The sequence below is a fragment of the Diaporthe amygdali genome, assembly GCF_026229845.1.
Source record: "Diaporthe amygdali strain CAA958 chromosome Unknown NODE_25_length_736740_cov_64_583793, whole genome shotgun sequence".
Taxonomy (NCBI): Eukaryota; Fungi; Ascomycota; class Sordariomycetes; order Diaporthales; family Diaporthaceae; genus Diaporthe; species Diaporthe amygdali.
In genome coordinates, this window is record NW_026517045.1 from 615280 (window position 1) to 631494 (window position 16215).

The 16215-nt window shown below is 35.7% G+C and overlaps 2 protein-coding genes across 2 annotated transcripts; one reads left to right on the forward strand and one right to left on the reverse strand.

Moving 5' to 3' along the window:
• Nucleotides 1-10683: 10683 nt before the first annotated feature.
• On the forward strand, nt 10684-11498 carry J7T55_008038 (cutinase; the record flags this gene model as incomplete). Its single annotated transcript, XM_053131191.1, has 3 exons — nt 10684-11033; nt 11105-11262; nt 11335-11498. The coding sequence occupies 3 exons, from the start codon at nt 10684-10686 to the stop codon at nt 11496-11498; spliced, it is 672 nt and encodes a 223-aa protein (XP_052990872.1).
• A 633-nt stretch (nt 11499-12131) lies between these two features.
• J7T55_008039 (uncharacterized protein) lies at nt 12132-14204 on the reverse strand (the record flags this gene model as incomplete). The annotated part of the gene is made up of 1 exon (XM_053131192.1): nt 12132-14204. The coding sequence occupies one exon, from the start codon at nt 14202-14204 to the stop codon at nt 12132-12134; it is 2073 nt and encodes a 690-aa protein (XP_052990873.1).
• Between the last annotated feature and the right edge of the window lie 2011 nt (nt 14205-16215).

The following is a 16215-nucleotide window of genomic DNA, read 5'->3' on the forward strand; positions in this document are numbered from 1 at the left end:
TAAAAATATTAATATAAAAAATATATTTAAAAATAGTAGCTTATTAATAAACAGTAATATTATTAAAACTACTAATAAATATATTAAATTATTTTTAAATATATTAATTAATTTTAGTATTAAAAAGTATACTTTTTAAGCTTTTTATAGTTTTTTAATTAAAAACTTTAATAAAAAAATTACTTACTAAATTTAAATTATTAGCTTTAATAATATTAAAAATATTAATAAAAAAAATTACTATATAGCTAACTTTAAACGCTATATAAAGTATATTTTTACTTATATAATAAAAAATATAATTAAAAAGGTATATAATACCTTTATATAAAGCTTTATAAATTATTTTTATTTAATATAATATTACTTTTTAAAGTTATAATATAGTTAATATTTTAAATATTTAGCTATTAATAAGCTTTTATAAGCTTAACTAAATAAAATTTATTAGCACTAGTATATATTATTTAACTTAATTTACTAATACTTTTATATTATAAAGGTTTAGTAGTAATTAAAAGTATTTAAATTATTCTTTTATAAGGTTTTTTATAAGTTTATTAGCTAGTATTTTACTAGTTTTAAGGTATTTAATTTTAAACTCTTTTTTTTAATATTATTTTTTTAACTATATTTATTAAATATTTAAATATTTTAGCTAAATTGTAAGCCTGTTTTTTATTAATATAATAAGCTAAATAGTTTATTTATTATTATAGTAGATTTTTTATAATTTATTAATATTTAGTAAAATATTAGTAAAAATTTTTTAAAACGTTATTATATTTTTAGCTATATAGTTTAAAATTGTAAGTTTAGCTTTTATAGTTAAGATAGTTATTATATTTTGCTTAATTACTTTTTAATAAATTAGTTTACTAAATAATATAATTATAAACCTTTAAAATAACTTTTAAAATTCTTTATTATTTATAAAAAAAGTATTTTTAGTAATTAAGAGTGTATTAGTACTTTAAGGTTTTCCTTTATATTTAATTCCTAATATTCTTATTAAATAAAAGTATTATATTAAATAGCTGCTTATATTAAAATATATAGGTTTAGAATTTATAAAGAATTATAAAAGCTATATAGCTATATATACTATATTTAAGTAAAGTATTATTATAGTATATAATACTAATTTTATATGCTTTTAATATTTTTTAATTTTAGTATGTATAGCTTTTTTAGTATATTTTTATAGCTTGCTAGTTAATAAAAAAGTTATTAGTAAAAAATTTTTATTATTTGCTAAATTAAACTTAAATATAATTTTTTTAAGATATATATTATATATTAGGCTAATTATTTTTTTTTAATAGTTCCTAATTATTTATATATTTAAAAACTATTTTATAGCTTTTTAATTTATTATATTATATATATATTTAATGCTTTTTTTAATTTAAAGAGCTTTTATTTAATATTTCTAATAATAAAATATTAAAATATTGTTTATATAAAAGATTATTATAATGCTTTTTGCTTAATTTATAAATAAGTATAGTTTTTTTGCTAATAGTAAAAATTTAAATTAATTAAAAATATAGCTAAATTTTTTATATTATTGTAATAGTAAATTTTAAAATTTATATAAAATATATTTTAATAATATATACTTTCTTAGTTTTTAAAAGCTATTTAGTAGCTTATAAAATACTAATTTATAATTCTTTTTTATAGTGTTTAAGAATGCTTTAATTATATTTATTTAATTAATTTTTAAATTAAACTTTATAACTATTATAATAGCTATTTAAAAAGATTTAGCTGTAAGTATTACTATATAAGTATTTTATAATAGGTTAAGCGCTTAAAGATTTTTTTATATATAAATCTATACTTTATATTTTATAAAGTTTTTATTTTTATTAAACTTATAAGTAAATACTTATTTTAAAGGTAAAGGTTTTAATATTACCTTTTTTTTTTTTATAGTTCTTTATATACTTAGCTTAATTAATATTTAAATTTTAATATATGTAGCTTTAATAAAATTATTTTTTATTAAGTAGTTTTCTAAATTTTATTATTTATTTAATAGTTTTATAAAGTTACTTTAATAATAAAGATTTTTTTTTATTAATATATTTATTATATAAATTATAGCTTTAATAATTAAGTATAAAGTATAATAATAGTTTAAGTAATATTTTTTTATACCTTTTATTTATTAATTTATATTAGCTTATTTTAGCTATAATATACTTAGAAAATAAGTATTTTTTAATTTTTTTTAACTTTTAAATAATTTTAAAGTATTTAAAAAATAAATTATAAATACTAAAAAATAGTTAAATTTATTATCTTTTTATATTATAAGCTAATAGCTTATATATATTAAAAGTTTATAGTTTTTTATTAACCCTTTTATATATTTTATAGTTATTTTTAATAGTAAATTTTTATTTATTAAAATATTATTTTTCTTTAATAATAAAACTTTATTTACTAAAGCTTAATCTTTTTTTAAACTTTAATTTAATTATAATTTAAGTATTAAAAAATATTTAATTATTAAATTAATAAATTATAATTCTAATTACTTATTTTTAAATTAATTAAACTTTAAACTTAATATACTTATTAGCTTAAGCATTTTTTTTAAAATTAAAAATCTTTATATTTAATTACTTATACTTTTTTTTTAAGGAATATTATTTTAGCAAAACTTATATTTTTTAATATTAAGCATACTTACCTTTAAATTTTAATCCTTTTATATATTAAATAAATTAGTTATATTAAATAGTATACTTTTAAAATTGCTTTTTTAAAATTAATTAAAGTTATTTAAAGCTCTTTTTATAACCTATAAATCTAAATTTATAATATATATAAGTTCTTTAACTTTATTAATTATTTTAATTATAAGTATAAGTTTATTAAACTTTACTTTTATTAATATATTAAATATTTTATTTTTTAAATTTTTATAAAAAAGCTATTTATTAAAATATATATTATATATAATTTATACTTTATTAAATATTAAAATTTAAATTTTATATAAATTAAATATATAGTAATTTATAAAGTACTTTATATAAGTATACTTTTATATTTTAAATAAATATTTATTTATTCCTTATATTTTATCTTTATTAAATATATAAACTTAATAGTTATAAGTATAAATACTTTTTTAATTAAAGCAAAAATTTATAATAAGTTTCCTTATAATTATTAATTTATATTAATAAAAATATTAAGTAAACTATTTTTTAAATACTTTTATTAAGAATTTCTAATTTTTTATTTAATATAATAAAATAATATATATCTAGTAAACTGCTTTTATAGCCTTTAACTATAAATATAATAATAGGTTTACTCTATAGCTTATAGCAATAAATTGCTTAATAAGTTTATAATTAGCTCTTTTTAAGCCTTTATTAAGTTTATAAATATTTACTAATAATATTTTAAACTTAATTTTTAAGCTTTTAACTTATATTATATAATTAGTTTTAATCTATTAACTAAATAATAATATATTATTATTTAAATATATTATATAAATTATAAATCTAAAGCGCTAATAAATTTAAACTTTAAAGTTTTATAATAATAGTAAAACTTAATTTTTTATTTTTTATATTAAAAAGTAAATAAACAATCTTTTACTTTATTTATCTTTAATAATAAACGCTTATTTTATAAAATTTAAAGCTTTTTTAAAATTAAATAAATTCTAAAAAATTCTTTAAAAAAGCTTTAATAAAAAGTAATTTAAATAAGCTTTAAATATAACCTTTATTATATATACTTTTAAATAATATTTATAGTTAATTTATATTATATTATTAATTTATATTCCTTTTATAATACTAATAAGTTTTTTTAAAGCATTTTTCTTTAAATATTTAAATTTAAAATGCTAAATATATTTTAAATTTATTTTAAAAAATATATAATTTATTAAAAAATAAAATATACACTATTTTTCTTTTTATTTTTTAAATATTAAAAATAATATTACTTTAGCTATACTTTATAGCTATTAAAATTTATAAAGCTTAATTATAAAAAATATTAAAAATAAATAAATAAAAAATAGTTTATATTTAAAAAATATTAAATTATATTTTTTAATAAATACTTATAAAACTATACTTTTTTTAAGCATTTTAAAATATAATATATAGTTAAGCCTATAATATTATACCTCTAATTCCTATAAATAAGCTTTAAAAATAATATTTATATAAAAATCTTTTATAACTATTATATTTTTAAGTTTAAAATCTTTAATTTATAGCTTTATTTTTCTATTAAATATATTTTTAAATACTTACTTTTTTTTATTAATTATTAAAAATAAAGTTATTCCTATATTTATATATTTAGCTTTAATAAATTTAATAAAAAAGCTTAATTGTAATAATTAAATATTATTAACTAAATATACTATATTATAATTATTAAAAACTATTAAGTTTATAAATATATAGCGTTTTAAATATAATATTAAAAATACTTTTAAATTCTTATTTTTTTAAATATATATTTAATTATAAAGTATTCCTAAAAGTATTAAATTAATAACTAATAAGTTTATATATAAAAAGTTATAAAAGAAAAAAATATTAAACATTTATAGCTTAAGCCGCTTTATAAAAAATATTTTAATATATTTATTAAATATTATATTAAATTAGTTATATACTATATTAAACTTATATATTTATTATTAATATATTATACTTAGCTATTATACTTATAACTATTATTTAAGTATATACTTTAAATTATTATTATAAATTATTAATTATAAAAAAGCTAATACTTTAAAAGAAATTATTTTAAATAAAATATATTATAAAAAAAATATTATAAAATTAAATTTTAAAAATAAATTTTAAAGTTTTTATATAAAGTAAAAAAGTATACTAAGCTTTTTATATATTAAAAAACTTTATTATTAAAATAATATAAAAAATAAAGAATAAAAAGTATAAAAAAAATAAAAATAAAAAAATATAAAAATCTTATAAATTCCTAAATAGCTAATATTTAATTTAATTAAAGTATATTTACTAAAATATTTACTTTTTAATAAATTCTAAATATTATATATTAAAGTTCTCTTATAATAATTAATTAGCTTATATTTTAATAAATAATAGCTAAATTAATTTAATTTAATTTAATACTAACTATTTTTTATTTTTTAATTTAATAATAAACTAAATATTATAATTTATATTTAACCTTTATATAATTATATATTTTATATACTTATTTAATAGTTAAAATATTAATTAGCTTAACTTTTTTTTAATATAATAATATTTTAAAAAGTTATATTATTTTAATACTTAATTATATAATACTTTTTATATTTTTAAATAAAAGTATTATTATAATTTATAAGTTTACTATATTTACCTTTTTAATTTTTATATTTATAATATTATAATTTATAATTTTTATTATTTAAATATAGTAAAAATACTTAAAAATTTTATAACTATAAAAATTTAATTATATATTAAAAAACTTATAAATACTTTTTTATACTTTTTAAGTATTAAATTTAAAAGCTTAAAAACTTTATTTTATATAATCTTTTAAATTTTAGTTTTAAACTATATTAAAATAAAATAATATTTAACTATATATAAAAAGTTTTTAATAATAATTATACTTTTAATATTTAAAATTTTAAAAGCTTATTTATTAAAAAAAAGCTTATACTAAACCTAATACTAATTTTTAAGTTATATTATATAGCTTTTTATTTTTATAAAATATACTTAGTAATTTTTAATTATAATATTTTATAATATATAATAGTTTAATACTATATTAGCTTAAATATTATAAAATACTTATTATATTAAAAAAACTTATTTTTAAATACTAAACTTAAAAAATTATATAAAATTAAGTTTAAAAATTAATTTATTTATATTTTCTTAAATTTATAGCTAAATTTTACTAATTACTTTATTTATTTTACTATTATTTATTTTTTTAATAGCTATATTTTTAAAATAAAAATTATAATACTTTATAGCTTTATTAATAATAAGTTCTTTAAATCTAATAAGTTTTTTTAATATATATATTAATAAAAATATTAAAATAAATTTAAAAGTATTATTTTTTAACTTATTAATAATTTAACTTATTTACTATATATTAAGCTTTATTTAATACTTAATATCTTACTTTTTAAAGTACTTAATATACTATTTTTTAAAAAAAAGCACTATATTTTATAAACCCAATTATAGCTTATTATTAAATACATTTAAATTTATATACTTTTAATACCCTTTTAATTTATAATATAATTTTAAAAATATATATTAGCTAAACTATAAGTATAAATTATTTATAAGCTATTTTAAAAAGCTATTAAAAAGTATATTAGTATTTACTATTAATATAATTAAATTAAACTTATAATAAAAGGAAAAAAGGTTTATTAAAAATAGTATAATATACTAAATAATATATATAAAAAAAGTAATTAAAAGCTTACTAAATAAATTTCTTATTTTATAAATCTTTAGTACTTTTAGCTAAAAAAAAAATAAGTTAGTAAACTAAGCTTATAATTATAAAGCACTATAAATTATATAGCAAGTAATAAAGTATAGATAAAAGCGTTATTATTTTAACTAAATTTGCTTTAGCAGAAAGTAAGCCTTTAAAGCGTAATTTATAAGTGCTCCGGTGAGTATATACTTTCCTATAGTAGCTTCCAGCAGCTTACACGCACGCTAAATTTGCAATATAAAATCTTTACTAAGAATAGCAGAATACATTGAGCAATATGCTATTATCATATTTCTGGAGGCCGAGATTCATGTCATCACCGTGCAAACTTGTGGAGATGCGGCTTCACAATACTATCGAGGGCATCGCTGGCCTATTCTTCATCCCGCGACAGCGTGTGCGGTCTGGTTGGTCCTCACGCGCATGTATACGGCTTGTTTGGTCTGGCCTTGTTTCACCAAAATTGTGGAAGAGTGGAATTTGAAGTTATATGAAAAAGACAATATACTAGAATATGCTCATCTGGGAACCGAGTAATCCATGCCTCCTTCGATGCAGACGTAACCACGCGTTCCACGCGGTAGGCTTTCTTGTCCATATTGCTGCGTGCCATAATCGCTTATGCGCAAAGCTGGTCAGACGGCAGGGCGAATACCGTAATATCTGCGATGATCGCTTGTGACAGTTCGCGAATACGCGCGAGCTATGGGGAAACATAGCTTTAGTATTCCCGAAACTTATCCATTCTTTACGAAGGAGAGGTGGAGTCAAGGACGGAAAGGATTTGAATAGAGTATAGCCGACCGAATTGTGGCCATGATTGTGCAATTGGTTTTGACCCCTGCAGGGGCTCCCAGACAACTGTGTGGGCCTTCGCGCCGCCTGTAATCTAACCACCCAATCACCTTCAGCCCCCGTTTCATTGGAGGGTTGGCCATCTGCTCGTGTAGTACTGTTTGCATTGTAAGACCCGTTTCACTCCTTTCAGATTGATGAGGCTCTCTTCATATATCAGCATGGCGAGCCAGGGGCAACGTTGTCTCCTCTATCGGTTGTAGACTGTTTGCTGTGGGTTATTGTCGCTTCCTTTCAATTCGTTCATTTCTATTGCATCGTTTCAGAGAAAGTCATTCGTTCAACAACTGAATTCAATTCATTCCCCAGAGGCAATATGAGGTCCATCAGCGTTGCGACCGCATTGCTTAGCAGTCTAGCAGCACGTGCTGTAAACGCTGCAACGGTCAGCGTCTCTGGCGCTGCAGAAGGATTTGCGGCCGGCGTGACAGGAGGCGGTGATGCAACACCTGTCTATCCTGCCGACATAGAAGAACTCAAGACTTACCTGACATCCGACGAGCCACAGGTTGTTGTGCTTGATAAAACTTTCAACTTCCTGGGCAGTGAAGGCACCAAGACCGAGACGGGTTGTGCGCCTTACACTACAGCTGCTGGGTGCCAGCAAGCGATTGATGCGACAGGGACATGGTGCAGTTCTGATGTTCCCTCCGTCGAGGTTACGTATGATGTTGCTGCCACCGAGGGAATCGAGCTTGGCTCGAACAAGACCATTATAGGCGTTGAGGACAAGGGAGTCATCATTGGCAAGGGGTTCCGAATGACCAACGGTGCATCCAACATCAGTGAGTGACTTCTCAGACTGCCATCCTCCGGACGAATGAAAATCATGTCCGGATTCTCATGGCCTATTTGAAGACTCTATATTTCTGTTTGGCTCTTCAAGCACATATCTTGCGTTGTTTACTAATCTTGGCCAACCACACAGTTATCCAGAATATTATGATTACGGACCTGTAAGTATACCACAGATCAGCATCTCCTTTGGCAAATATTTTCGTCTCATTCAACATCTAATTCAGGAACCCTCAATATGTCTGGGGCGGTGATGCTCTCACATTCTCAGGCGCAGACCTCATCTGGGTCGACCATGTCACAACACAATACTTGGGCCGCCAGCACTACGTCTTCGGTCAAACCCCCAGCCATCGGATCACTCTATCCAACAATGATATCAACGGAAACACCAACTACTCCGCTGGCTGTGACACATACCATTACTGGACAATCGAGTTGGTTGGAACGGACGACCAGATCACCTTCAAGAACAACTATGTACACCACACTGCGGGCCGGTCACCTGCTCTGTCTGGCAGCACTCTTTTCCACGCCGTCAACAGCGTTTGTAAGTGGCTTCCCATTCAAAGCGTCTCATTGATTCATTGATCTCGAGCATCCGCTGATCCTGAAATGTGAAGGGGAGGACAACAACGGCCATGCCATTGAGGGCGATACGAATGGCCAGGGCTTGTTTGAGGGTTGCGTTTTCAAAGACGTGAAGCAAACTGTGGTGGATGATTTCAAGGGGCACTTGTTTTCAGTTGGCTCGACTTCTGTAAGTGAACTTGAAAAAATGACACCCTCCCCTCCCACACTCCAAATGAGCAGTCCAGCGAGCCACAAGGCCAACTACAGGCCTGGTAATATTTGCTTCCGCCCCCACACATCTGGATCAGGAGATCTATTCTATCTTAAGCAAGTACTAACCATCGGCGCTGCAGGCTACGAGGAACTATTGCAAGCTCTACCTCGGCCGCAACTGCGTTGAGAACACTATCACAAACTCCAGCGCCTTCTCCAAGGACGACACCAGCTTCTTCTCCAACTTCACTGGCCTGACCGTTGCATCTGCGGCAGCGCCCGCGACAATTCAGGATACTGTGCCAAGCAGTGCTGGCTTTGGAAAGCTGAACTAATTCTTCAGACAATGTGTCTGGGTTCTATCCGGTGCCAGACTCGTTCTCGTGGATATGTGTAAATATTGGACAAGTATCGCAGGCGACCACACTTTTTCTTAATCTTGTAAATATTACCCCGGAACCGGCTGTGATACCCGGGTACATCTCTGTATAATCACCTTGGAAGATCTCCATAGAGAAAACAGCATCTTGGGGCTTCTACAACTAGCTATTCTTGCAATTCGGGTGTCCTAACATGACATGCCTATCATGCCAATAATGTAGTTGATTCAAGCCAGCGCCAGGACCTCATCTATCCGCGTGGTGAAATGCGCACGTTCACCCACTGGAAACGAAAGACCTACTGAGGCTACTCTCTGGCTCCAATCCCAAACACACAATGTCACCGTATCATACAATGCCAGTGGAAGGTTTACGAAGTTGTTCGGCCCACCGCTAGATATCAGGTCATAACCATGCTCAATATTATCTCTTTGAGCATGGTCAATTGCGCTACGGTGTTTGCCAATTCGGGTATGATACCCAACCCGTGAGTATCGGCATGACACTGATGGCGCACCATCATCCTCGTCTCTGTCATCCAAGCTTCGCTTACAATGGGCTGCCACCTATGAGGGGCTTTGTTACAAGCAATCGTATGACAGAATCATTACTAGTGTATCCATGGAAATGGGAAAGGACACTAAAACATTGACCACTGAAATCGCCCACGTAGATTCATGACGGGCGACGCCGCCCCTCCGGAGTGATAACTTGATTTGTTACCAGCGTGGAGGGTCGCTCCAGGACCATGAGGGCTGGACCACCCAGCTTAACAAAGGGTCCCTGAGACGGTGCTTACTTTGGAAGAGTCGAGAACTGGGCCGTTGCAATAAGTCAGGCACACACATGTGCCGCGCGAAGACGATTCTAGGTCTCTACCGTTCGTTCGGTATGAGCTATTAGACGCCAGTCGCGGAGCCCACGCCCCCGACATGTGGACTATGGAGTGCTCGAGCACGCGGTCCGCCCGCTGACGGCGCCTACTGCTATCTCATCAATGGGAATCGAAGTCTAGGCCACACGACGAACACGCCTCTCTTCCGGCGCTAGTGTCATAGTCTTTGAGGAGCAGCCAGTTTGCGTGCGCTAAGGGCTCCCGGGCACGCGAACGAAGTAGCATGGCGATGTAGCTAATCCTGTCATGTAGGACCAGCTAGAGATTCCTTTGTGAAGTCAAGCGCCTCCAGATAACTCCAAGCACTCAGTGCACCGGCACTTTGCAAACACACTGGATGGGCATTCAACATCGATACAAATATGGCAGGCCTTCGGCCCTCATTCGTGCCATCGTGGGTTTATGTTCCATCTTGCCCCAAACACTGAGCCAGCATCCATCCGAAGCAGCACAGCCAAAATGTTCTCACTCAATTCTCTCCTCGTTACCCTCACCCTCACCACCGCCACCTTCTCTTCCCCACTATCTATCCCAAGCATATCCAGTGTGGTCTCATCATCAGGCTCTTCAGGCGGCGACTTCTTAAGTGACACACAGAATGGGCTTTCCGGGGCCTGCAAGCCCCTAACCATCATCTTTGCCCGCGGCTCCGGCGAGACTGGCAACGTCGGCACCGCCACAGGCCCGCCATTCTTCCAGGCGGTTGCCAAGCGTGTTGGTGCCGCAAACGTTGCGGTGCAAGGCGTGGAATACGGAGCTGCCTTCTTGAGTGTGTTGAGTGGTGGTGATGCAGCTGGCAGTGCCAAGATGTAAGCACACCTGCTGTCGGAATTTATCATGCCGTTTCGACAACAATTTGCTAACGGGAAGCGATGATCAGGGCTCAATTAGCTCAGCAGGCATTTTCACAATGCCCTAACACCAAGGTCATCTTGTCAGGCTACAGCCAGGGTGGTCAACTTGTCCACAACGCCGCCAAATTAATGCCCGCGGACATCGCAGGCAAGATTGCTGGAGCTGTAACATTCGGTGACCCAGGTAAATACATCCTCTCTCGTTCTTACATACCCCTGGTAAAGTGCAAAGTTTGCTGACCGTGATATTCTCAAGACAACGGCCAATCCTTTACCAATATCCCCGCGGCCAACTGCAAGATATACTGCAACCCCTTTGACAACATCTGCCAGAATGGGTACCTTATCACAGCGTTCCACTACTCGTACTCGACGCAATATGTACCCTCGGCCGCAGACTTTGTGGCATCAAAGATGTGAGAGAGCGAGCAGCTCGTCTGGCTATAGCAGATTAGAGTTTTGTTCTCGGGCTGGATCTTGTCGTAGAGTTGACAGGGTCAAGCATAAAATTGGATATAGTAAACATGGTGTCAACAAGACTATACGCTTCAGAGACACTGGCACATTGAAATGAGACATCCGAAAAAGACTGGCATTGGGTCTATCCCTGGCTGTGTAGCCGAACTCCATCTGGAATGCATGTCCAACCCAATCGAGCGTAGGGGTTCTGAACAAGAAAAACATATGTTGAAGCCGTTTCAGTCTCCAGTTGCATACACATTCCTCATCCTCTCCGATCCACGCCTTTGTGTTATGGTATTTAGTTCCACGCGACCCTGGCATAATCAACCCGGCTCCAGAACGCCTCGCTTTTGCCTTCCGCATCTACAGCATTGAGTCGTCTCCATCATTATCATATCCGTCATCCCCATCAGATTATCTTGAGCCAGCTGTTCGCTTCTTCACATGTAGTGCCTCCGGTTCGGAGCGCACACGTCTCTTGTGGACGCTTGTCTTGCCTGTCGCAGTCGTTGTCGCAGCCGTCGGTTTGAGGTTGTGAATAGGCTCGAAAAAGGAAAACCCCAAGCCCTCGAATATATGGCCAGAGGTTCCTCAACCCCAGCCAAGCATCTCGAGTGTGCTCTTCGTTTCGAGGCCGCTTAATCCTGCAACGCCCAACGCGCGGACTTGGGTGCCCCGTCTCAGGCGTTGCAGTCCCACAGCAACCTTCCAGCCATCCTCCTCGCCGATGACAAACATGTATCTTTTGCCTTCCTGGTCTCGGATCGTCGCTCGGAGGAGATGGAGCCCCTTGGCCTTCCAATCCCCAGTCTGTGCCGTGGTGTTAGTCACGCGGGTCGAGCCAGACGTAACGCTGGAGGCGTCGTCGTTGTAGCTCGCAGAGCCAGGTAAATTCGAAGCAGCAAACTTGGACGCGCAGTCGCCAAGACGGCAGGAGTCCTTGCACGAGCGCAGCACATCGGCGAGGTAGGCATCCGCGTCGTCGCCTGATAGCGACTTTGGCGCACCCCTCTCAGCAGCACGCAGCCTGGCCCCTCCTCCTACCACCTTGGCGAAGAAAGCAGTACTGATATTGTTCGCACTCAAAGCAGGGTTGGGTGAGGACTTCGAACCGTTCGGGGATGGAGAATTCGCAGCAATCGCACCAGTCAAAAAGTGCACGGGACACCATACCTCTACCATCTTGAGGGTCCATGCCTTGACGTCCCATTCGCGCTGCGCGACGCCGCGAATGTCGTCGTCGATGAACAGGCCCTCTGTTGTTATCCGGAGGATGAGGCCATCCGTCACGGTGCCGACCCCAGAGATGAGCTGGGATGCCGGCGTCTTGGCGAACTGGTTCATGAAGCAGTAGACTGCTTTGATGACGATCTTGTCAGGGTCTTTGGTCGAGTAGGGCCCACGGACAGACGGCGGTGGCGACGTACGCGCCGTCGACTGGGACGGAGCCCATGAGGACTCGGACATATCAGACTTGGAGAGGCGGCGAGCTGGCCGCTTCGGCTGGTCGTATGGCCGGTAAGAGTAGGCGTCAGAGTCATCGCCAACAAAGGTCTTCGCTGTGGGGGGAGGGGGTTTCTTAGTAGGTGAGGATGGCGTGGGCGGTTGGCCGTTTGGCCAGGGGCTCGTCTTCTCGCCAACGCCTGAGTAGGCATAAGAAGATGTGCTGCGGCCCTGACTGGCCGCATCCTCTCTCCGCTTTCTATCCTCTTCGATCTTCTTGCGTCGCTCTTCTCGTTCCCTTGCGAGGCGCTCTCTTAGCTCCTTTTCACGGACTTCTCTTTGCTCTTTCTCCTTGCGTTCCTTGGCTTCCTTATCCTTGGCCTCCTTCTCTCTTGCGGCCTGCTCCTCAGCCAGCTTGTTCTTGGCTTCCTGTTCGCGACGTGTCCTCTCGGCTTCGCGTTGCGCTCGCTCGCGTGCTTCCTTCTCCCTGAGCTCCTTCAGCCTCTGAGCGGCCTCGGCCCGGCGCTTCTCCTCGGCCTCTTTGGCCTTGCGCTCCTCCTCCTTGCGGCGGACCTCGTCCCTTGCCTTCTGCCACGAATTCTTTGGTGTTTCTGCCTGTGGTTTAGTTGTGCTGGGTTGAGGGGGTGGTTGGGGCGGTCGCTGATACGAGCCGTTGGACTGATTCGCACTGGGTTTCGACCCACCTGGTGGAGGCGGGGGGGAGTGGGCATCTGGAGGTGGGCCTGTGCTGGGGGGAGATCCGTGATGAGCGCTGTGGGGGCTGGATCCAGCACTACTGAAGCCGCCACCACCGGGCATGGATGATCCGCCGGAATAGAAACCACCTCCCCCTCCCGCTCCCTCGCGTCCTGGGCTGTCTGTCGATTGGCGGCCGAGGGACCAGGCCCCGAGACCGACTGCTATGACGAGCAGCAGCATGCCGGCGTTGCCCATGCCCTGGAAGTTTGCCCACCATGCCTGGAACGCAGGCGCCATGCTCTGGCCAATGACGACCATGATGAGGGCGGAGGCAAAGCCGGCGATGAAGCTGTTGGTATTTGTCCGCAGTGAGGGCAGGTAGAGGAAGCCTGAGCCAGCCGAGTGCTCGGGTATGATGAAGACATCATACTTGCCGGGCGGCAGGCCTGACCCAGAACCAGATGTCGTCTTTGGCGACTCGCCGTGGGGCGGCGGTGGCGGCGGCGGCGGCGGGCCACTCATCTTGGTTGAGAATTCGAAGATGGATCGTGGGAAATCGAGAAACGGTGCAAGACAGCCGACCTGGGCCTTGACAGGCAGCCTGAGACCAGGGCAGTACTATGTTGGTGGTGGTTGGAATCAAAGTCTAGCGGTATGTCGGAGAAGCCATTGGGAAGCAGACGCTCGAGTCGCTGAAAAGTGCTATAGGCAGAGGACAAAGGTCAGTAAACCATCAAAGCAGTTGTTCACGGCCAAGATTCCGCATGCTACCGCGAGGGCCAACAGCTTGGAGTGCAAGCAAAACATGCGGTTGGGCAGTTGGTGAGCGCAGCTGAGGTGGCACTGACTCACCAGGAAAGTTGTGAAGCAGAAACAAACAAACGCCGGCCGATGCAGAGACGGAGAAGACCCTTGGGAGGGTGTCGAAGAGCTGACCAGGAGCACGCTGGCACCACAAGCCGGGCAGGGCAGGGCAGCAACTGGCAGAGGTGGAAGCCGAAGCTAGAAGCCGCTAAAAGAAATGAGGATGGGGTAGACCTGGGAAGACGTTCGGTAGTGCCCTTCCTTGGGTTGAGGTTTAGTCGAGGATGAGGTCGAAGACGAGGTATGGGTCGAGGTATAGGTCAAGGTCAAGGTTAAGGTCGAGCCAGGCTCGACTGGAGGGTGGAGTTTGGATGGACGACGGGAAGGCACAGGCAGAAGAGGGGAGGACCCTGTGTGGAGCTGGCACGGCGGGAATCGATCGGTCAGTGCAGCAGTCCCCCAGAATTGATGCTTGTGTTTTCCCAGGGTTGTCTTTTTTGGTGTGTTGTGTTGTGTGGTTTTCTGGAGTGGTGTGCTGTCCAGTTGCATCTGGCCTCTGCACCCCCCGCCCAGGCTGGCTGGGTGGTTCGGAAGTCTTTGTGTTTACTTGGGAGAGCCAAAAGATTTCGTGGAGGGGCGCAGGGGTCCCCACCCAGCAGGGGTTCCTAGGCAGGTCTGGGCACTATCACCAGGGATTCCTAGCGCCCGTCTGTCTTGTCGCGTCTCTTTCTCTGTCTCTCTTGTTCAATTTGGCCTCTCTATTCTCTGTACACATCTAATTTTCCCCTCCAAAAAAATACCTGACAGTTGGAGATGGTGTCTGTTTCATCGAAATGATCAGCCAGAAGGGAATAAGAAGTATATAGAGGAGTGGGGGTTCGGGCGGGCAGGAGCTGGGATGGATGGCTGAGTAACGGAGGTACCTCTCTACCAGAGATTTACACGTAAAAGGCAGATTGGGTTCGTCCCCAGCCTCCCCGTTTCGTTTGTTCGCCGCCATTGCTGCCACTGCCACTGCCACCTCACCCTCCACGGCCACTATCTCGTACGGTACGGTACGGATCAAGTCGCTGTCTCCTGTTGTACATACTGTTCTAACAGTATACGTATCAGTCTGCCTGGCAGCCTGGGTCATGCATCGGCAACGCCTCCCGCGGGAATCGTCCCCACTGTGACGGGCTGCATAGGCAGTACAGATGTACATTGCATCTTCCAATCCAAGATGAAGACCAATCTTGCGTGGGGTTGCAGTCGCTACCGCAAGCCGACCTGTCATGCCCCGTCAGTCATGCCCAGCCTGTGAACGTAAAAGAATCGAGGGGGCGAAAGAGCACGACCATAATTACCAGACAGATGGACAACGAGAGAGAGACAGAGGGGGCGACACAAGACCGCCCAAAATGGCCATCAGGCGTCTATTGAAATCTGGTGCTGCGTGTCCAGTCCAATCCAACCAAAACCCAATCAAAACCCAATCAAACCAATCCAATCGGGTGGAAAAGAGAATAACACACAGTTCATTGCCTTGTCTGTCACCTGCAGAGTGTCCGTATGTGTAATGTACTAACTAACGGTGGGCAATTAGATAGTCAGTGTGGTAGCATCTGCTGTGCGTTCCGCTCTCTAGCGCGCAGCGTTGACGGAGCAACACGGTGACACAACCACGGCTCGCTCCTTCCAACGGTTTGTCTGCCAGTCTGCTCTGTCGTTCTTGCCCGTTCAACCAGGA